At 35.2% G+C, this 22,154-nt stretch overlaps 1 protein-coding gene across 5 annotated transcripts in view; it reads left to right on the top strand.

Annotated features, from left to right (window-relative positions):
• The window catches only part of LOC125651592 (nuclear mitotic apparatus protein 1-like), a 31,954-nt gene extending 12,487 nt beyond the window's left edge, over positions 1-19,467 (top strand). For 4 of the 5 annotated variants that reach the window (XM_056153038.1, XM_056153035.1, XM_056153034.1 and 1 more), the window contains 18 exons: positions 2,877-3,034; positions 3,258-3,381; positions 3,555-3,672; positions 4,315-4,420; positions 4,523-4,754; positions 5,741-5,907; positions 6,199-6,495; positions 6,855-10,427; positions 10,557-10,619; positions 11,105-11,263; positions 11,498-11,692; positions 12,132-12,255; positions 12,468-12,608; positions 12,754-12,907; positions 14,914-15,041; positions 15,755-16,011; positions 17,008-17,172; positions 17,266-19,467. In XM_056153038.1, the coding sequence (XP_056009013.1) occupies positions 2,877-3,034; positions 3,258-3,381; positions 3,555-3,672; positions 4,315-4,420; positions 4,523-4,754; positions 5,741-5,907; positions 6,199-6,495; positions 6,855-10,427; positions 10,557-10,619; positions 11,105-11,263; positions 11,498-11,692; positions 12,132-12,255; positions 12,468-12,608; positions 12,754-12,907; positions 14,914-15,041; positions 15,755-16,011; positions 17,008-17,172; positions 17,266-17,751 (6,647 nt within the window). In that variant the 3' untranslated portion in view covers positions 17,752-19,467. The remainder of the gene's footprint in view (positions 1-2,876; positions 3,035-3,257; positions 3,382-3,554; positions 3,673-4,314; positions 4,421-4,522; positions 4,755-5,740; positions 5,908-6,198; positions 6,496-6,854; positions 10,428-10,556; positions 10,620-11,104; positions 11,264-11,497; positions 11,693-12,131; positions 12,256-12,467; positions 12,609-12,753; positions 12,908-14,913; positions 15,042-15,754; positions 16,012-17,007; positions 17,173-17,265) is intronic. The other variant, XM_048880252.2, reaches the window with a different exon arrangement.
• Positions 19,468-22,154: the final 2,687 nt, after the last annotated feature.

The raw sequence follows: 22,154 nt of genomic DNA, 5'->3' as shown, positions 1-22,154 counted from the left end.
TCTGGGGTAGCCCCAGACCACAGTGTCTGCAGATGTCACTCCACTTGAGATCTATTGCTAAATGTTTGATTGGCAGGCAGCTTACAATTTGGGGGTGTCAACTTAAAATTGGGTCTTTAACCTGCAATGATGACACTCAGAGGAAAGTCAATTGTTAAGATTTATATCATCAAGGCTCTGTCATGCATGAATGATTGGTGCCCTATAGTATTCACTCTGTAGATTCTCATATAATTTACAGGTAATGCTCAGATTCCATTAGTAATTACTCTCTGTCAATTCATCAGCATTTTCTGTGGCACAAGATAACTTAGTTTCCATGGCAATATTTTAATAAATTTTGTACATAATACTTGGATTAGGCAGAGGAAGGTCCCATTTGATTTTTAGATTTATTCTGTGGCCCTTTCTGACTTGTTAGTTTTCTAGTTTTTATACGCCCGTCTTAAGACGGGACGTATTATGGTATGGCGTTCATGTCCGTCTGTCTGTCTGTCCGTCCGTCCGTCTGTTAGCTTTTTCGTGTCCGACCCGTAACTTAAATACTACAAGGCCTAGAATCATCAAACTTTGTCTGTAGATACATCTTGGGTAGAAGGTGTGTTGCACATTAAAACCAGGTCACTGTGACTTTTCATTAAGAAGATATCCGTCTGTCCGTCCGTCTGTTAGCTTTTTCGTGTCCGACCCGTAACTTAAATACTACAAGGCCTAGAATCATCAAACTTTGTCTGTAGATACATCTTGGGTAGAAGGTATGTCGCACATTAAAACCAGGTCACTGTGACTTTTCATTAAGAAGATATGGCCATATATGGCAAAAACTTGTCCGGCTCATAACTTGAAAACTATTAGACCTAGAATCACCAAAATTGGTCAACTAATGCATCTTAGGTAGAAGGTGTGTCGCATCCTACTTTAAGGTCACTGTGACATTTAATTAAGTTGATATAAAAAAAATGTTTTAATGGGTACAATCTATACTGTTAACAATATGTGACGGGCGTATCATGTGCCGTGGTGGTGCACTTTATTTATCAATTTATACTTGCAAAACTCCATGAAAATCAGTTGGATCTATAATACATGTATACCGTCTTCAAACTGGGCAATGGGATCTGTGCACCCAGTCTGATATTAATTTTATTCCGTTTCACACCTTTCAGTTTTCCAAGTGATGTGTTGTTTAAACATTTATGGAAAGCACCAACAAAATTAGCAATCTAAAATTTGTCTACAAAGTACTTTTATTTACTAATGACTTGAACATCCCTGCTTTCTGTGTATGTCTAATGTATGAAATGACATTGTCTCATGTGTCAGTCTTCACAAAAATATTATTTGTTTTGAGCATTAGCCATTCAAGTCTCTGTATCTACTAGACCAAATCAAACATTACTTTTTCTCAGTTTTGAAAAAGACAGAGTTCAAGGGTGCATTAAACCATTTATAGAAACACTATGTTTACTATTGGTTCTGATTACAGTCAATGGCTTATCAAGTGCTCCATTTCAAATATGGTGATATAATTTCAGCAGAATGTTAGTGATATTTATGAAAAGCACAGCCTGACGATCTTGCATATGTAATAATTTTACAAGCCTAACTCCAATTTTACTGGACTTGGTTGTCGGGCCAGTGACTAATTTCAAATACTGTGGTATATTCTTTTTCTGCAATCTTGAGTCTTATCAAGAATTATGGGATGTCTTCACAAATTGAACTTGTGTTCATCTTGGTGCTGAACTTTGTGGCCTTGTTGATCCTGACTTGTATCTCATCCTCCTAAGACGCACTATTCACATTATGTTGTCTCAGGATCAGGAGACACTTTTCCGAAAGTTAAATTGGAAATGTATTGTATGCGCATGGGCTCTCTACAAAAGACTTAATCAAACAGTATGACAGAACCCGCAATATCCAGAAACCTACACTTTAGAAACACTCTTGTCATACCATATTTTATGTGTGTATCACTTCATTGTCACTGTTAAACAGTGTTTTGTCTGTAATTTTGTTCACATTCCACACTTTTATTACCTTTTGTACCTACTCTAATGCAGCTGCTTGTATATATATTCTCACTTGTACTTTGTCTGCATTTTCATTTTAATTACAGAAATCTCTAATATAAAGGAAATAAATGATGAATCATTTAATCTTACTTTTATCATTTTGAATCCATTTTATTATACTACTATCAATGTACTAATCTTTTAATCTGCTTGAAATTGTTTTGATGATAACTGAATAACTCCATTGTTCACTGATTGGCCTGAGCAATTGTAAACACCTCACCTCACCTCAGTGCTTGTTTATACAAGAGTCCTGAGGTAAGAAATTTACCCTTAACAAGGTGTTGACAATTTCACACATCTCTCATAATCATCTCATTCTCAATTAGTTAGTGATGCCTCAAGCCAGTGTTTAAACACAGAACAATACATATCAGGACTTGTGATATATAAATAGAGCTTAATTTTTTTTTCACATTTTACTAATGCTTTGGACTGCAAGGTACTGGTTATTTATAAGTGTTTTGGTCAAACTAAACATGCAATTGTCCCTTGTCTACAAGTAATTTTGAATTATAGCAGAGCTCTAGTTTACTGCAACTGTTATGAATTGTGTGTGTTGTGACCTAATGTGTACTTGTGTTATAATGTGTATTTCCTCCTAATCCATTGTGTGTGCTGTGACCTAATGTGTACTTGTGTTATAATGTGTATTTCCTCCTAATCCATTGTGTGTGCTGTGACCTAATGTGTACTTGTGTTATAATGTGTATTTCCTCCTAATCCATTGTGTGTGTTGTGACCTAACGTGTACTTGTGTTATAATGTATTTCCTCATGTAGATTGTTATTGATATGTCAGGCTCTATAAGAGACAGTCCAATTCCTGGTCATCACAACAGTAGTGTCGCTAACCTTTCTGTACTGGAAATCAACTCCCCACTTCGCATGATGTCCCTCAACTCCCCAACACCTGCTTCGTTTGGGGACCTCATGCATTCCCCTCAGCTCATGCAGAAGGTAGGTCCTCTAAGAATGCGTGCTGTATTCAAGTTTTAATGAATTTACTGATATTTAATTGCCTTGTGTCGGTTCTTTTCCTCCTGTTCATTTAGATCAAGTATGATGATACATGTAGTTGCATATTGTAATTTTGCTTAACATATTTGATCTTGAACTATATCTTTTATTATTTTCGTACTGTTTTATATCCTATGGTCTTTTTTTTCTTCTTTTTTTACAGGCACAGCTTCGACAGAAGGACAGAGAAATCAAGCGATTGGAGTTCAGTCTCCGCAGTGAGCAACACCTGAGATGTGAACTGGAAATGGATCTAAAAGAAAAATGTTCCACACTGGAACAGAAAGGTAATATTTTAGTAAATTCGTTGCTTAACATTGCGATTGTTTCCAATATCATAATGATTGCTGGAAAAAGACTTGAACAGAAGGATGGTGATAAGCTCAAAGAAACTGATTATGTGTAATGCAATGCAAATTAATGTACATGTATGTAGAATGAAATGTTAATATATCTTCAGAGTTCAAAATAAGAGAGCTAGAGGTAGCTATTAGAGAACAGAGAAAGCTACAAGATGCTGTTGATGAACTGGACCAAGTGCATAATCTCAATGAAAAACTGAATCAGGATTTACAAAGGTGAGAATATTACATTAAAGGGACTGATTCACGATTTTCCCCAAAATTTTGTTTTTCACTTTTATTGATCAATATCTATTGTCTAATGTGTTTCAAAGGTTTCACATAGAAATTAAGGTTATACATTATCACAGAAGCTCATTTTAGAGAGTTTATTATTTGTTTTGTAATCAAAGATTGCAGTATGTTATTGTTTACAAAATTTTCAAAAGAAATGGATATCGATCTAAGTTTATCATTTCTTTCACTTTTCAAGCATTCTTTGGGTAAAGTGTGTCATCTTAAAGTTAAAATTTGTTACTATGCAAAATTAAGATGCAAATGTATTACAAAATTAACATTTCACTGGTTTGTTTGTATGCATGAAAAGACTCGAGTCTTTGTTTACATAAACACAGATTTAAGGCTAAAATATTGCTTTTATTATTGTGTTCAGAAGGTCAAAATTTTGGTTGTCAACATTAAATCAATTATATTTTTAATGTTTAACATCAAAAATGAAATATATTTTTTTTCAAAAATCGTGAACCAGTCCCTTAAAGTTATTTTTTGTCAGAATACATATTGGACTGCCAATTGAATTTTTATTTTGTTATGTTTGTAAATGTCTGTATTTTTAAAATTTCTCTCTTTTTTTAACAGTTGCAAGGCTAAAATGACTGACTTTCTAGAAATGAAACAACAAAAAGAATATTTTGAGAAGCAGCACGAAGAAACCTTGACACAGTTAAATCAGATGGAAGAAGCTGTAAGTCCATAAAATGGGTTAACAAGAACTGATGAACAGAATGCCTCAGAAATGACTAAATTCATCACTTGGTTCTAAAAACTGTTCCTTCTGCAATTGTAGATGCACAGCTTGGAATCCTTGAAAAAGAGTCATCATGAGTACCGTAGCAAATGCCACACACAGGAAGTGGAAATCTCCATGTTACAAACAACACTTCAGCACAGAGCTGAGGAAATAGAGGCCCTCAAGGGACAACTGTCCACCATGAATGAGGCACGACATGGTGCAATTCAACAGTTTAATGACATGAAACGAGAGAAAGAGGAACTGGAAGAAATGTTTGCTGCAACTGGTAAGTTATTCTTTAAGGCATCAAAACATGTACACCACAAGTTTGTCTTGGATATGTTTCTTGAGATTGGGACCTCAAGCTTAAAGACCCATCTCATGACCCTATGGTTAGTGAAAATGTAGGCAGAGCCTTATCTAGACAGATGTTATTTGCCTGGAGTGGCCAGGGTCTACCAAGGTGTTAATTGCTATATCCCATGGCACTCAAAGAAATACACAGAGACAGAGGTGATCCAGACAGAACATGGTAGAAATCTACCTGTCCCTGCTTTTTTATAGTTTTGATATACACAGGACCTGTCTCAGGGACCTCTGCAGAGTTTCTGTGGTCATAGTGTTTGAATAATGGTTGTATTCCTACGGGTAGATGACACACATTCTACTCTCTCTCTCTCTCTCTCTCTCTCTCTCTCTCTCTCTCTCTCTCTCTCTCTCTCTCTCTTACTCTCAGTCATTGAGGTATCATTAATTGACATAAATTATTTCAAAAAGTTACAAGTTTTAAGAATTATTGTGCAAATTATTGTTTGATTTCTGATTGTGTAATTTATTATGCATGTACATGTATATAGAGGGGGAGAAATTACAATTATATTGAAATTGCATTGTTCAGGGGTCTTTTTAACAACAATTGAATTACAAGAAAATAGCAGTTGTGGACAGGTCAATGCTATCAAAACTCAGGTATACTGGGCTTCCTCAACATCTAAAGAATGCCTGTAGGTACTGAATGTTATTGTTATCAAAACACCTCTCTGGGGTAGCTCCAGACCACAGTGTCTGCAGATGTCACTCCACCTGAGATCTATTGTTAAATGTTTGATTGACAGGCAGCTTATAATTTGGGGGTGTTAACTTAAAATTGGGTCTTTAAGGAATTATTGATATGTGTTAACCCATAGAAAGGTCCATAAGGAAGAGCACTTAACAGCATATTCCTTGAAAATTGGATTAAACAAGTGATATTGCAATCTTTGTTTTTTGTAGGTATGGGTGGAAGTACTGGAGAAAACATGGGAGTGGTAACGGATATCCGGATCCGAGACCTAGAGGCCGAGTTATATCAGTTGAAGTCTGCCTGGATTGACCCCATAGCTCACGATCAAGTGAAAAAAGATCTGCTGCAAATGACAGAAGCCAAAGAAACTTATCAGGTAAGAGAAGATATTGCTGACAAGTCCTATTTATTTCTTTGCATTGACTACTTGGAGCAGATTGTATGCTTAGTTCCAGGGATCTCACTAAAGCAAGAATCTGCATTTACTTAATTAATTGCATGTCCACAGATGCATTTTTTTAACTCTGATATGTAAAATAAACTTAAAGTAGCTTATTCAGTGAAGTTGCTAGAGACCATGATATTACAATCCAGGAAATTTTTTTTAGTATCGGTAGTTACTGTATGCAATGCTTAAATATAATTACAGAATTTTTTTTTATTTTAGACAAAGTTTTCTGAAGTTCACAAAGATTTACTGGCAGCTCAGAGTGAATTTGATGCAATGCAGTCAAAGGCCACCAGTTTAGAATTTCAGCTTACTAAGAGTCAGCAGCTTTCTCAGCAACAGGATGAAACCATCAAATCACAGACCAGGAAGCTTAGAGAGGAGCAGGAGACCCTGGCATGTGTCAGATTGTCAGAGGAGGGTCTGCAGACACGCTGTCAGGAGATGGAGGAATCTATTACGAGTCTGAAGAAGGAGCTGGCCCGCAACCAAGCAGAGTACACGCTACTAACAGAAGTAATTGACACATTTGCAAACTGAATAGACTCAATGATGAGAATAAAGTTTTGTAGTTCACAGTGCTGTAACGATGGATTTCCTTTAATGAATTATTTTAACTTTCGCTGTTCTGCAGCTTGTTTAGTTTTCCATTGAATTCTATGTTACATGGTCATTGGGTTTGAATTCAATAATTCAATGATAGAAAGGTTAATATTTGGAAATTCTTTAAAAATAATGAAGTACGAGAAAGGCAGTATATATCCTACTTTGTAGATTAAAATTTTTATAAACAGGACATCAAATCATTTCTTTCTGTTCTTGTATGAGTTGTTGAAAATTAAGATTATGCTCTAATAGATTTATTTATGTTTTAGGAATTTGAACGTGAAAAGCAAATGCATGAGACTAGACGACAGACAATGACAACATCCTATGATACAGTTCTATCTGAAAAAAAGTCTCTGGAACAGTCATTGAATAAAGAAAAGGCCTCATTAATGATTCAGATAGAGGACCTTCAGATTCGACTTGACTCCAAAACTGGGCAAGCTCGAAATTCAGAAGAGGTTTTGAAAACTAAACTTGCAGCTGCACAAAACTCCGTGAAACAGACAGAAATTGTTCTGGAGAATGAGCGATGGACCAAAGACAATGTAATAAAAGCTCTAAAAGAGGAAATGACACAATTGAAAGAGGAAATAAAGCAGACAGAGGAAAAACTAAATGCTCAGCTACGTGAGGCCAGACAGCAGGAGGAATCAACTCAATGGGAGATCACTCAAAGGGATCAAAGTATTGAGGAGTTGAGGCAGCAACTGGAGGCCATGAGGTCCCAAAGCAGGGAGGAGCAAGACCAGCACCAAGAGGAAAGGAACAGCCTTACACAAGATCTCAGTCTACTGCAGAGTGAGAAGGAAAGATTAAAAGCTAACTGTGTGAACTTTCAAGAAAAGATCGATAACATGAGTGTTAAGAATAAGTCTCAGTTAGAGGAACTTCAGAGCCAGCTGTCATCTTGGCAGGACAAGCACCAGTTGAGTGTTCATGACAATCAGAAATCTGTGGAGCAGTTGAGTGAACTCAAAGCTAAAATCGAAGAAAAGGAACAGAAGTTTGAGTCTTTGAACACAAATTGGATGAGGGAAAAGGAGAAAAACGTGTTCCTCAGTAACAGGGTGAGTGATCTAGAAAGTGACTACAATGCTGAGAAGTGTTCCTCTGAGAATAAGACCATGGAAGTGAATAGACAAAAGTGTGAAATTGAGACACTGCAGAGATCTTTGAATAACACGAGGCAAGAAAATGATGAATTCAAGATGGAAATTTTGGAACTGAAAACTAGCTACAAGAACTTGGAATCAGATATGCAGAATACTGTGGATGATATGAAAAATGACATTTCTAAGATAACATCACAGAACAAAAAGTTGCAAAGTGAACACGAAAATCTTCAAATGGTTTCAATGGAGAAGGAACAGACGATGAAGAAGGAACTGAATAGATTGGAGCAGACAAGAAATGACCTTGAAAATCGTCTACAGCAAGAGATTGATTTCCACCAGGAGCAGCTCAGGCAACATGAGGTAGCAAGTGAGCAGAACCAGAAGATAAATGTAGAAGTATTGATGTTACGTCAGCATTTAAATCATAGAGAGGCAGAACTTGAAACAGTAAGAGAAGAGGTTCAGAAGAAACAAGACACATTGGAAGAAAACAGTGGCCAGATGGCACTAGTGAAGAAGATTGCGGAGGTCAAGCAAGCAGACAATGAACAACTCCAGCAGAAAATCCAACAACTGGAAAAGAAGGTGAAAGAAATGAAAGAGAGAGAATTGAACCTTAACAAAGCACAGAACAGAATGAAGACTGAAAGGGATCAGTTTGAAAAACGTCTGCAAGATATGGAAACAACAGTTGGACAATTGTCCAGAGAGTGTGATTCTCTTGAAGTTGAAAAGAATAAACTGAATGGTCTGGTGGCAAATTTAAGGAGCAGCTTGGGGGATGTCCGTGCACAAAGAGATGAACTTCAGACGCAGATAGATCAGCTAACCACTGATAAAGCTAAGCAAGTCCAAATAATCTATGACCATGAAGAGGAGGCTCAAGAATTGCAGCAGAAGATCACAAGTTTGAAAGAAGAAGTTGATTCCCTAACAAAGCAAACATTTGCCAGCCAGTCTGTCATTCAGCAATCTGCCTCAGAATGTGAGAGATTGAAAGAGAAAAACAACAGATTGGAAACTGAAATTCAGACTCTGTCTTGTCAATTAAATGATCAATCTCAACAAAGGGAATCACTCCAAAGCAGAAACCAGGATTTGGAAGGTCAAGTAATAAACCTTCACAATGAGCTGGAGACAGAGAAGAGAAATTTGCATTCATCTGTTAGTGAGAAAGATGAGGCACAAAGACAGGTTGAGACTCTTACAGAGGAAATCACTAGTCTTGAGTCTGATCTCAACTCAAAAACACGAGAATTTATTGCTGAACTTAAAGAGAAAGGCCAGTACATAACACAGTTAGAAGAGAGAAATAAAAACCTGGAAAGCAATCTTTCTGGGGAAAAAATCATTTCCGAAAGACTTTTAGAAGAAAAGAGTGATCTTGATAAAATGATTTTGGACTTGAATGAAAATTCAGAACATCTGAGGAATTCTTTGAAACAAATAAGAGTAGAAAATTCAAATACCTTGAGTGAATTGGAATCCCTAATATCCAGAAACAATGATATGGAAAATGAACTGAATTTGAAAGTTAATGAATGTGACAATCTTGTGAAAGAAAAACAGAGCTTGTGTGAAATGATAGAGACATTAAAAACCTCTGTAAACCAATTGACATCTCAACAGGAACAGAATCTTAATCAACTCGGGGATATGTCTGAAAAATTTAGTGAAGCCAACAAACAACTTGAATGCAAGGAAACGGAGGCAGAGAAACTGAGATTAGATTATGAAAACTCTGTTGAGGAAAAGAAACAAGTAATCAGTGAATATGGAGAGCAAATTAGGACATTGTGTGAAGAACACCAGGAGAATGTGTCAGCTTTGAAAGAGGAGAATTCACAATTAAAGCAAAAAAGTGAAGAAGAATTAAAGAGTTTAGTAGTAGACATTACAGCAACAAATCATGAACTTAAGGATGCTCGGGATAGACGGATGGCCAATGAAAGAACAATAGTAGAGCTGGAGAAGCAGTGTAAGGTGGAGAGGGAAGCTAAGAGAGAAATGAAGGCTATGTTTGAGAAAACTATACAAGAACTGCAGGAGGATGTGGACTTCAGAACAAAACGTTATCAAGAGTTAGAGAATCAAACTCACAGGAAACTTGAGGAAAAAGAGTCTTACTGGCGAGCACAGCTCGCACAATTGGAAAATGAATACTCCAGGGCCTCTGAGGAGGTTAAAGAAAACTACAGCTCGGAGATGACAGAGAAGCTCCACCAGATGACTCATCAATATGAGGCCATGGTGGCTGAAAAAGAAGGCATGCTTAGTAATCAGAGGCTCATCTTTCAAGATCGCGTGTCTCATCTGGAAAATAGGGTTGCCCAGCGACAGAGGGAGGTGGAGGATGCAAGAGGAAAAGCTAAAAAATTAGAGGATCTCCTTACAGAAGAGCTGACTAGCCATAGGGAGCTGAAGTCCATTACTCGTGAACTCAAGGACAAGATCATGGATAAAGACAATGTCATCAAGGAACGAAACATAGCTATAGCACAGTTACAAATGACAGCGAGTGAGAAGGAGACAGACATTGCCAGTTCTTGTCAACAGATTTCAACGCTTCAACAAGACATTCAGTTCTTACAAGATAAAGTCCAATGTCTCTCTGAAGACATTGAAAACCAGACCCACAACACTGGGGATTTACAGAAAGAAGTGGAACTGTACAAAGAAGAGAGAGATACTGCTTTGGCTGAAGTCAACAGTTATAAACAACAGGTAACATAGCCCTAATCCATTGCTAAAAAAGACTGATATAGTGGAATAAATTGAATTCAAATTTTATATTGAGTATCCTGAAGGAAAGGAGTTTTAATGACTTTTGAGTTTACAACTTTTAATTTTCAGCTTGATGCAGTAGAAGCTGAAAGAGATAAATGGCAGGAAGAAAATGAAGGGTACTCTGAAAAGGTAAGTGATATAGTGCAGATTCAAGTTTGCTAAAATCATGCCCCTGGAGGTAGGGTGGGGCCACAATAGGGGATCAAAGTTTTACATACAAATACATAAAGAAAATCTTCTTAAGAAGCTTTGGGCGGTAGAAGTTTACATTTACGCGTAAGCTTCCTGACATAGTGCAGATTCAAGTTTGTAAAAATCATGGTCCCTGGGGTTAGGTTGGGGCCACAATAGGGTTTAAAGTTTTACATGCGAACATGTAGGGAAAATCTTTAAATATGGGCCAAGATGACTCAGGTGAGCGATGTTGCCCATGGGCCTCTTGATATACAAATATTGGGACTTTGGAAATTGATGATTGGGCTTGGGACTAATAAATGGGAAAAGCCTAGAGACTGGACCTTCATCAAAACAAATTTTCAACCCCTGTTTAGAATGTTTAAAGAAGATATTCTTCAAAGTTTATTAGACTAATAAACTGAATTTTTTCTTTACAGCTTGAAAAGTTCCAAGAAAACTTTAATTACAAATTGAAGCAAGCTGAACTTAAGGTACTTGAGACCCAAAACCAGAAGGAGAATGCTGAACTTTCTCTAAAAAATGAAATCCACAGCTGGCAGAAAAAATTATACGAGGAAGGAGAAACCAAAGAAAAGGTAAATTTCCCTATATGCAATGATATTTCTGCATTCGGGTATTTTTATTATATGATCTGTTTAAAAAAATGATGTACCCTAAAACCATTAAAAGGAAAAATGAGGTGAGCGGTATTAGTAGAAAAATAAAAACTTTTTAAATGTGTTTTTCAGACAATTGGAGAAGTTCAATTACATGTATTTTCTGTACGGTTTTCATATGTAATGATAACTGGATTTTATTTGCTTTGATAGCTGGAAAATGAGTTGAAACAAGCCCTGGTGGAGAATGAGAAAGCCCAGCGAATGCTAGACAGCTATAAAGTCCACTACAGCAAAAAGAAAGAACTCATTGAGATTCAGAACCAGGAAGTGGAAGCTCATAGAAATGTGGCTCGAGATTTCCGCCAGAAGTGTGACAAGCTCACTTTAGATAACAAGGTTCTAAAGGTACACACTATTTAGATTAGATTTCTCTAGAAATATCCATCTGTACCAATCATTAATTCTGTATGGAAAGTTGAATTTGATTGTAAAAACATTTGTGGTACAGTGATAATATGTCATATTGGCATTTTATTTTACTTAAATTCTGTAAATGTTCATTATTACGCACTGCATAAAATCCGTGGAATTTCTTACCAGTGGACTTTAAGCATGTAAGCTATTTTCATGTAAACCATACATAAAATTTATAACCAAAAATGATAATCCATGAAATTAAGACTCTGGAATTAAATACATCTACAGTGTCAAAATTGATTGATTTTATTTGGGTTTTTTTTTAATTTTGCTAGTGGAGTAGTACATGTGTGCCCCAAAACCACTGTAACAACTAATCATAATTTGTGCTATATTCATATGTTATACTTTTCTTCCTATTTCCTAGCAAAATTATGATGCAATGAAATCTGAAGCAGCTGCATACAAATCGAGACTGGATAAGGCAGAAAAAGATCTTGCCCCGATAAAGGAGGAACTTCAAGCAGAGTGTTTAAAGAACAAACTACTCAGTAAGTTTTGGTAGTGGTTAAACTGTACTTTTGTGTACTGCTTTTAAAGAATGAACTCATAAGAATTGGGAGGTTAGGGACCACAGGCAACTGTTCTCTGAAAATGAAATGTTTATTGAAAAAAATCCATTAAAAGCATCATTGTTTTAAAATAAATATTGGTTGTCTGTAATTTTTTCCTTTAAAGTAATAAATCTTTTGTCCAATTGCAGACAATGATATCCGAAGCGTGAAGGTTCAGTTAGACCATGCTACTAGACAGCTGAGAGATCTTAACAAGAATGGTTGCAAGGTTACAGAAAATGCTGAATTGTTTTCCACGAACAAAGTTATTGATTCGATCAAAATGCAAGGTACAGTACATGTACATTATGAAAAAAAATACCCAAATACTTTCGACATCAATCTACTCTAAAAGATTACATGCACAAATGTATTTTGAAATATTAAAGGTTTTTTTTATAGATGATATAGGTATTTTCTCCAACACTTTTTCAGATCATGAAATGGGGCATGCTTTGTTTGGACAAACTGAAACCAAAATGGTTCTGAGGCCTCGAGAGGCCATTGATTCCTTGGATGATTCAATCTTTATGGAGTCCCCACACAAAAAGGAACATTTCAAAACGGTCAGCAATATAACCCTAAAGAGGTAAAAACCTTATACATAGCAAGTACAATTGTTCAACTTTTATTTGATATTGGGGGAAATAAAGTAGTTTCACATCATTGATGTAAGGTCTGTGGTATGCTTGCTGTTGAACAACTTTTAATACAGGTGACTCAATAACTCATAAAACTCATAAAACTTCAAGAGATCAAAGGTTAAGTCAAATTTGGAAATTAAAGGTCCCCAACCTTATGGTTCAGATTTTTTAAATATTAGCTGGATTACATATCTAAAACATCCTAGTGTTGTTTTGAAATGTTTTCCTTGATATTTTTTCAGATAATTGAGTTTATTTTAACAACACTGAACTTAATTTTGTAAAAATACTAATAATTTTCAAAGTTTATTTAGACATACACTGTACATGTACCTACTTACAAGACAAATTTCTCATCGATAATGAAGTTTCACATTCAATAATTCCAATGTTATTTATTACAATTGTTTTGATTGGACAAAAATAAATCTAAACGAGAATTTACATATCAGTAAATCCAAAAACGCTATGTATACATAAGCGCCTGAAAACAAATAACATATAGTGCGGGGAAAATATTCAAATTATTGAATTTGATAATACAGGGAACAAATTGGAATTATAAGAATCAAACATTCTTTTTGAAGAATTTATCGATGTGTAAACTCTGGACATTTTACTCACAAACTTAACATAAAAGTGCTTCACACTTTTATTCAGTTTGTGGGTAAAATGTCCAGAGTTTACACATCGATAAATTCTTCAAAAAGAATGTTTAATCCTGTAATAACTATAAAGAACATAATCGCTATAATTTTCAGTCACTTTAAACAAAGCACACATTCTTATGATATACAGTTATTGACTTGATCCTCGGACAAAACCTGTTTTGTTTGACCTGAGAACGGATCTGTTGCCGGAAGGCTTAGGCTGACGACAACAGATTCATTCTCGGGTCAAACAAAACACAGTCTCTGACTGTTTTGTTATACACCTTCTTATTTTAGGCTGTTTTTACCAGCTGACTAGGAACTTTTACAGGACAGTGTGATCGAGTACATTTATCTCCATGTCCACTTGTTTAAAAGAAAACATACCCAATACCCTAATTGATAATTACAATTTTGAGTTTCTCCTCCATTTCATCTAATAATTTCTGCATTTCATCATCAGTCAAATCAGTGAACCACACCATTACTTAAACAAAGCAGCAGACCAAGAATTGTGTGACTTGTGTATCTAATAAAAGTAGAGCAGATTATTGACTGGTCAACAGTTCGTAAACTGTTGACCAATCAAAAGACCACGAGTGTGGTAGCTGGTTTAACAGTTAAAACGTTGGTTCCAAATTGCATTAGTTTTATATAGGATATTTTTTTAGGTGTACTGGTATAACAATTAACAATGTTTCATTGGCATGTCTCTAAATTATTTTCTCAAAAGTACTGTCTTAGTGTCAGGTTAACACAGTATACAACAATAACAAAGCATAGATGCAGAATTAAAATGGACCAATTAAGTAATAAACTACTTACCCCAATACTAAGCACCTTATTAACACTGCCAAACCAGTGTTAGTTATTCACTGTTATACAGGTAAGGTCCAAGCAGAAAAAAAATTTATTGATTGATGGTGTTACATGCTACCACCACTCTGAGAGATCAAGAGTTCAAAAGAATAAAATATGTTTTACATGACCAAAATTTCACTTTGAAAGATCAAAAGTTAATGTGAGTAAATTTGCTAAGTTATATGGAGAGTTTTATTGGGACCATGATTTCACTTTGAGAGATCAAGAACTTTGAAGTTTGAGCCATTGTATCTGATTACTTTTGGTGATGTTTTAAGCACTGTCTTGTGTGTGCATTGTTAATGTCTGGTGGGGATATATAATTTAAGTGCAGATATATAAAAGAATGTTTGAATGGGATGAATCACTATTTTTCAATCCTTTTTTTTTTTCAGTGTAGAATTTAAAAAGTTTTTTTTTGATCGTGTATTATTTTATAGTGAAGTCATGGATGCCCTGTCAGAGCGAAGAATGTCACTTAGGAGTCACTCCCAGCGTTTGTCAAGCTGTGATATGAACCAGAGTTTGTACAGTACTAGTTCCACAGCCTCTACTGCCAGTGTGCCACGTAAGTATTCCACAGATCCAGTACTATACAACTACTGCACACCTGCTTATCTTTACTGTACGTAAAATTTAGCAGTTCTGTAGGGTCTTTTGTAGAAATGGATACTGTGTTCAGTACTTGTACTTATTAAACAAAATTTGGGTACACAAATATAAATTGATATCATTTGTACGATTATAAATCCATAGAGTTTTTCAAAATATTATCAATCAAAAAATCAGTTTGATCACAAAACATCCGGAAATCCACTACAATTCATATCAAAATTTGTAAAGTACAGTAGATGCCATTAATGGCCTGCTTTAGCTATTAATTTTTCCATTTAAGATTTCATGTTATATTTACCTGCACACCCAACATAACATTTTAAGTGGGGTTTTGTGCGCATGTGTGTGTGTAAAAATTAGAGTTTGGTATTGCAAGTGAAAATCATATTGCGATATATTGCAATGTTTTACTTTGAATATTGCAATATATAATATTGCAGATGATTAATTTTGATAAAAAATTTTTTTATAATTTTCTTATGATTCTTGATTATTTCTAGATATCAATATTACATCACAGAATACTGGTATTTGATTTTTGCATTGCATAATATCAATATACCAGTAATATTGCACACCCCTAGTAAAAATTTATCTACATATAGGTCTTATATTGCCTTTAGATGATACCAAGGTTGTTTAAATTACACATACATGTATTTGCAGGTGGTGTGTTCCACTGTGAGGATGAGCCAGAGGAATTCGAATGGAATAGACTGACAGAACTACAAAGGAGAAACACCCTCTGTCCAGCCCACCTTAAAACATCTTACCCTGTAGAAACCCAGCACGTCAAGCCTCAGGAATTCACTGATGATGCACTGAGATATAGCATGATGCCTAGTGGCAAGAAACGCAAAAACGAACAGCTGAGCGATGAAGACGATACAAAATCATCCATGCATCTTCGGAGCATTAAGCAAGTATGTACATCTGTCATGGTAGCTCAGTGGTTACAACATTCACTTAGTGAGTTGAAGTTTGAGCTTTACAACATTCACTTAGTGAGTTAAAGTTTGAGCTTTGCTCATGCCTTAGCTGCATCAAACTTGAGACATTAAAGGGACATTATCTGTCGTTTTGTCTCCAAAAATTGAATTGAAAAAAAATTGCTCTTAGTATTACATATTTCAGTAATGACATCAGTATTTAATTATTTCAAATACTTTTTAACCTCAAAGCAGGCACATGAATGTGTAATTTTGGTGATTAAATCATTATTGTATTGCAAGGCAATAATTCTTCTTGTATATTTCTTTACACTAAAAGCGATTATCTAACATAGTTTTGTTAGGTTTCTCTTGTTTTTGGACAAAATAAAATGTTTTTATTGTATATGTATACCTATGCCATTGAGAGATTTTGAGACAAAATGGTAGCCATCACTTTCACAACTATTGCCCCTTTAGAATATTCAGTGATTGCTCCTTTGCCAAATGCACAGTATTTAGAAGTGAGAATTGCAGGACTTAAACAGTGAATGTCTTGTGTTGTGGAAGGCTTGTGCATTTTATAAAACCTTCATTGCTACATCCTTGCATAGGTATAAATTTGTGGCACTTACGAGTGAAAATTTTTCGGAGGGATATAAAAACAAACATGTATCTCCCTACTACTACATCAAGGCACTATGTAGACTGAAATTCATTTTAATACACGTAATCTGCTGCTGATTCTGTAGGCCTTAAAATCAATATATATACTGTATACTGAAAAATTTACTCCCTTGTTAATTTTACCCATTACCTATATGCTTTAAAAGAATGATTTAGCCCCATTTTAATGTAGCCCAAAACCATTCTATGTTATTTTAAGAATACTGAGTATATTTCAATTTTCCCAGTTTTAATTTTGATTTTAATAAAAATCAAAGTTTCTTGTTGCAGGAGTTAAATATAGAAATTTTGAACCTTTTTCAGGCAAAACATGGATCTGTCCCACAGAAATCAGCTCCTCTGACTCCTGCTAAACCAGAAACACCCTCTAGTGCAAGAAAGTCCAAAAAAACTCCGAAGAAAACACCTGGCAAACTCCGCACACCAAAACTCAGCACAAATAGAGAAAATTCATCATCCGTTAAAAAGGTAGATACCAACAGAGGAGTCCTTTTGCTTGAGTTAATGTGAGGGTACATGTCTGTTTTCACTATTACATAAATGAATCCCTTTTCTTTTCAGTCGAGACTTGGCGGATTAAAATTCAGCATAGGTTTTACGCCCAAGGACAAAAACAAAGAAAATACCAAGAGTACATCTAAGGTGGGTAATCTTGTTAAGTTATTTGAGGCACAGGGATCACAGTCATCTCAGAACGAGTCCAAATTTCCCACACCTGTTGCAAATAAATGTATCAAAACATCAACACCTGTACAACACAAAAATGTTGAAATGAAAAGCAGTAATTATGAAATACCAGCTGTACCGAAAAGCAAAGACCCTGAACTATCAACATCTGTTAAAGAGGGAGACATTAGAATTAAGACACCAACAAAACTGAAAAGCAGCAAATTTCACACACCAGTCAGATCAAAGCACAAAATACCAGCTGATCCAATGAAATTGGCTGTTACACCAGTAAAGGCATTTGGGAGCTTTATACAAAGAATATCTACTCCAAAGAGATCACACAGGGTCAAACCTATGGAATTCAATGTAAAGGAGTAATGTTTGTACATTTAGTATTGTCAGATTGTTAATCTTCATATTTTGTCTTCAATTTGTTTCATGACATTGGAGGAATTTACAGAAAATCTTTTCCCATTGTTAGACTGGATTTCCTATGTAGGATGGCTATACACGTACAATGTAGATGCTATTTGGGATTTATTGTTAGGGCCCCGCCATATGGTAATCACTCCGTCTATAATCACTTTCTATGGCACATGGTAACTTAAGATTCCTTGGAAAGGTTTTCATCAATTTTATACAGGATATAATCGTACTTGAATTAGGCAGAGGAAACTCCTTTCAATTTTTATTGTCTTTGTCTTTACCAAGTTTGTGGGACTTAAATTTTTTTTAAATATATTAGAAAGATAATAGCATATTCTATGGCATGCAACTTGAGATTACATGAGAAGATTCTCATTTAAAGGCAATGCATGGATTCCTATAGTAATCAATGTCTGTTCTCTGTCAACACTTTCCATGGCGTGTGATAACTAAGTTTGCTTGGGAATATTTTCATAAATTTTATACACAGTACTTGGGATTAGGCAAAGGAGGGCCCCTTTTTCGATTTATTGTGGGGCCCTTTCTGTTGGTTTTCTAGTTACTTTTGTGTGTCACCTGTTTTCCTTATTGTAACAGTTAGAGTTGAGCAGCCAGCAGCTGTATGTCTGGTAGGTCTGGTGTTTCACAACAGATAAGGTCATTAAAACCTCCACTAATGCCTTTAGGTTACAGGGCACACTCTTTATTCTTAAGGTGCATGCTTTCTAGTTCTGTAAAGTTTTCATTCAAGATTATTAAGAATCTAAACAGGAATGTGCATAAACAGCAGTTCAGATGATGTTGATTAACAATTCTTGACACCATCTTCATTTCTAGACACAATCTAATCATGGGTTTGATTTATGCATGCATAATATGGTTACTTAAAGTTTGTTTTGATATACATGTACTTTACTCCTGAGAAAAAAGAATCAATGAACAGATGTGCAAATTATTCTATATTTCTCTGGTAACTTGAGGATTTTAATTTTTTTCATTGTAATATGTGAAGTGTTTGGAATCGCCTAGTAATCAATATAATTTTCTTTTTCAGGCCGATAGGAAGCCCTTGAAAAGCAAAAACTGGTTTAACGTGGGACATTAACTCTGTAGCTGATCAGTTTCCTTAGCACTCTGATAGATATTCTCGAATAAAGGCAGAATTTTACTGAGATATGTGATTTGACATTTACAACATTCTGCATCTTCATACACTATTTACATTGTAAAATTCCATTTTAAGATATGTATTTTCCGGATATTCATGTCAGAGTTAAGTATACTGCATTAACTTTTGATATTCCATTTCTATATACAAAAGGTAAACTGTATACAACTATGTGTGTTGTAGTTTTGATATGTATATATAATGTTGCTATGTAAACATGAGATATTTTAACTATTCAGTTTTGTTATTGTAATTGGCCTCTCTCTTGGCATGGATTACACTTGTATGATATAATTCTTGGTTTTATAAAAATCACAAACTCCAATGTATAGCCAGGAAAGGTTGTGACTCTTTTTATGTAAAATGGAATCATGTTTTTACTAGTCATGTAGAAATAGCTTAGTGTAAACATTATTTATTGTGTGTAATCATGTAATTTGCTATGTATCTCCGTGCTTCAGGCACCAGAAAATGGCAGCAGTAAAGGAAGTAAAACATAATGGAATTTGTTATCTTTATCAGAGTTAGTCTGAGGGTAAAGGAAGTAAAACATAATGGAATTTGTTATCTCTATCAGGGTTAGTCTGAGGGTAAAGGAAGTAAAACATAATGGAATTTGTTATCTCTATCAGAGTTAGTCTGAGGGTAAAGGAAGTACATTATCACCAGTGTGAAATCGACTTTACCCATGTGAGATTTTTCTGTCTCACACTGCTGCGACGTCATTTGATAATGTCATATTTTCTATGATTTACGTTACACGGTGAAGTAAAATATTTTGTATTGTTTTATTTAAATTTCAATTTGACATAGCTTTCTGGTGGACAACCTTGGTTTTTTTTTGGGAGTATACTTTCTAGCTGTCCAATTTTTGCATTGAAGTTCAAATGAGGATTTTAAATTTTCTTGAATTCATGCACTAAAAAGTGGGTAAAAATTTGAGAAAAATAATCCTTCATTATAGACTCGTGTGCAATGGGGAAATTCTATCGGGAACAAGATTCGCTGTCTAGGACTCGGAAAAGCCTCGTCCCAGGCTGGTAATCTTGTCCCCTCAGTGGAATTTCCCTATCCCACACTAGTACCAGTGAAGGATTATATTAATCTTTATCAGGGTTAGTCTGAAGGTAATGATTGTAAAGCTCTAGTTCCAGTTCGATTGTTGGGATACCAAGTATACATGTACTGTGTATGTATCTAGTTCAGACTGAATGTTAAATGGTGCTCACTCTCGAATTCCTCCCACACAAATGAACCCTTCACAGAATAAGGAACCCATTGGAAAAAAGTTTTTGACATTTTATTTGATTATCCTGATATTTTCTGAAATCATCTAGATGGAATAAAGATTGTGTATGATTAATTTCATAAATTGAACCCGTGTGTTTTTTGAGAGGAATGTTTTCTACATCCTCTAATGCAAAACCATTCAGGTGAGCTAAAAAGAAAAAGCATGATATGACTTTAGTCAATTTGGTATCAATAGTATTAAAGAAGATGGTATTAAAGAGATTCTCTACATTGTCATAATGGCCAACATCCTTCCTTTTAAAACATGAAGATTAGCAATATTTGTCTATTCATTTAAAAAGTTATTGAGTCATTCGGTAGGTTAGCATGTCGACTACTGAACTGTAGATCACGGGTTACAAGTCCAGCAGGGGTTCTAAATTTTTTTTTAAAAATTGCTTTTGACTAAAACTGCATTTTTTGACTAAATAAAGTAACTTTGAAAATTTTCGATTTCAAAACATTGTACATATCCTCCACTTTTTATCCATATCAAATTGCTCTGGTGTAGCATACCTCCTTCAAATTGTTTTACATTTAAATACTACATACCAAGTTTGGCCACCTCTGGAGTCAGAACCTCTGATTAAATCTTTTATATGTGGAAAAAGTGCCTTATTTCAACAGTTTCTTAATGGGGGAGGGGGGTCATTTAGCCAATAATACTTAATGCCAAGTTTGGTTAAAATTTGCTCATTGATTCTAGAAAAGTAAACCATCTTTTCACTATTTTGCTAATATCTCCCCTTGGAATTGGGTTTGACCCTTCATTGGAACAATTTTCCCCCCTGCTTACCCAGTAATACTTTACACCAAGTTAGGTTGAAATTTGCTCACTGAATCTGAGAGATTTTTTTTTTTCAAAGAATGTTTTCTCTCTATTTTGGAATCCTTTGTTCCAAGTTTGATTGAAATTGGCTATGTGTTTATGCATAGATACCACTATTATCTTCCCTTGGAAAGGAGCGTGGTCCTTCATTTGTACAAATGTAAATCCCCTTTTACCAAGCATACATTGTGCCAAGAAAAGACAGTGCCATATTTTTTCATTTTTGCATTTTTTTCAATTGGAAAGGGGTGTGACTATTTGAGTAAGCTTATAACCCAAAGATGATTTGTGTTCTGGTAATTAAAATAAGTTTGATCTTTGGCGAAGTGGTTCTGGAGAAGATTAATTTTAACTTGCACCCCCACCCCCACTGGTACCATTATTGATTTGATTCAAGGGTCATAGCTGAAACAAAGTTGAATTTACACTAAATAAAGAAGCTTGAACTTGGCATCTCTGCTGCAGTGGTTATTTAGAAGATTTTTTACAACACTTATCTAATGTTCAGTTTTCCTTCATTATGGCATCTACTCTTTGAAGGGGGTGTGGCTCTTCATTTTTATAAACTTTAATGGGGATCTGGGTTAGAATAGGTCCTCAGTACTCCTTGCTTGTCGTAAGAGGTGACTAAATGGGGCAGTCCTTCAGATGAGACTGCAAAAACCAAGGTCCATGTCAAAGCAGGTGTGGCACAGTAATGATCCCTTCCTGCTCATAGGCCTAAATTTTGCAGCCCTTTACCGGTGATGTCTCCATATGGGTGAAACATTCTCGAGTGGGATGTTGAACAATCAATCAACAAACTTTAATACCCTTCACCCACAGATACAGTATATGTACTCTGTACCAAGCTTGGTTGAAATTGGCCCAGTGGTTCCAGAGAAGATGAAAATGTGAAAAGTTTACAATGACAATGATGAAATACAGCTTTTGAACAAGCTAGATCTTAGTTTTATGACACTGCTTGTAGATGCATACCTCTTGTTTGAACTACAGTAAGAGATTTATTAATAATAACGTGATCCACAATTTCTACCTCAGTAGACACAATTCTTATAATTTTGTCCT

Source organism: Ostrea edulis, chromosome 1 (assembly GCF_947568905.1).
Source record: "Ostrea edulis chromosome 1, xbOstEdul1.1, whole genome shotgun sequence".
NCBI lineage: Eukaryota > Metazoa > Mollusca > Bivalvia > Ostreida > Ostreidae > Ostrea > Ostrea edulis.
This window is presented reverse-complemented; position numbering and strand designations above follow the sequence as displayed.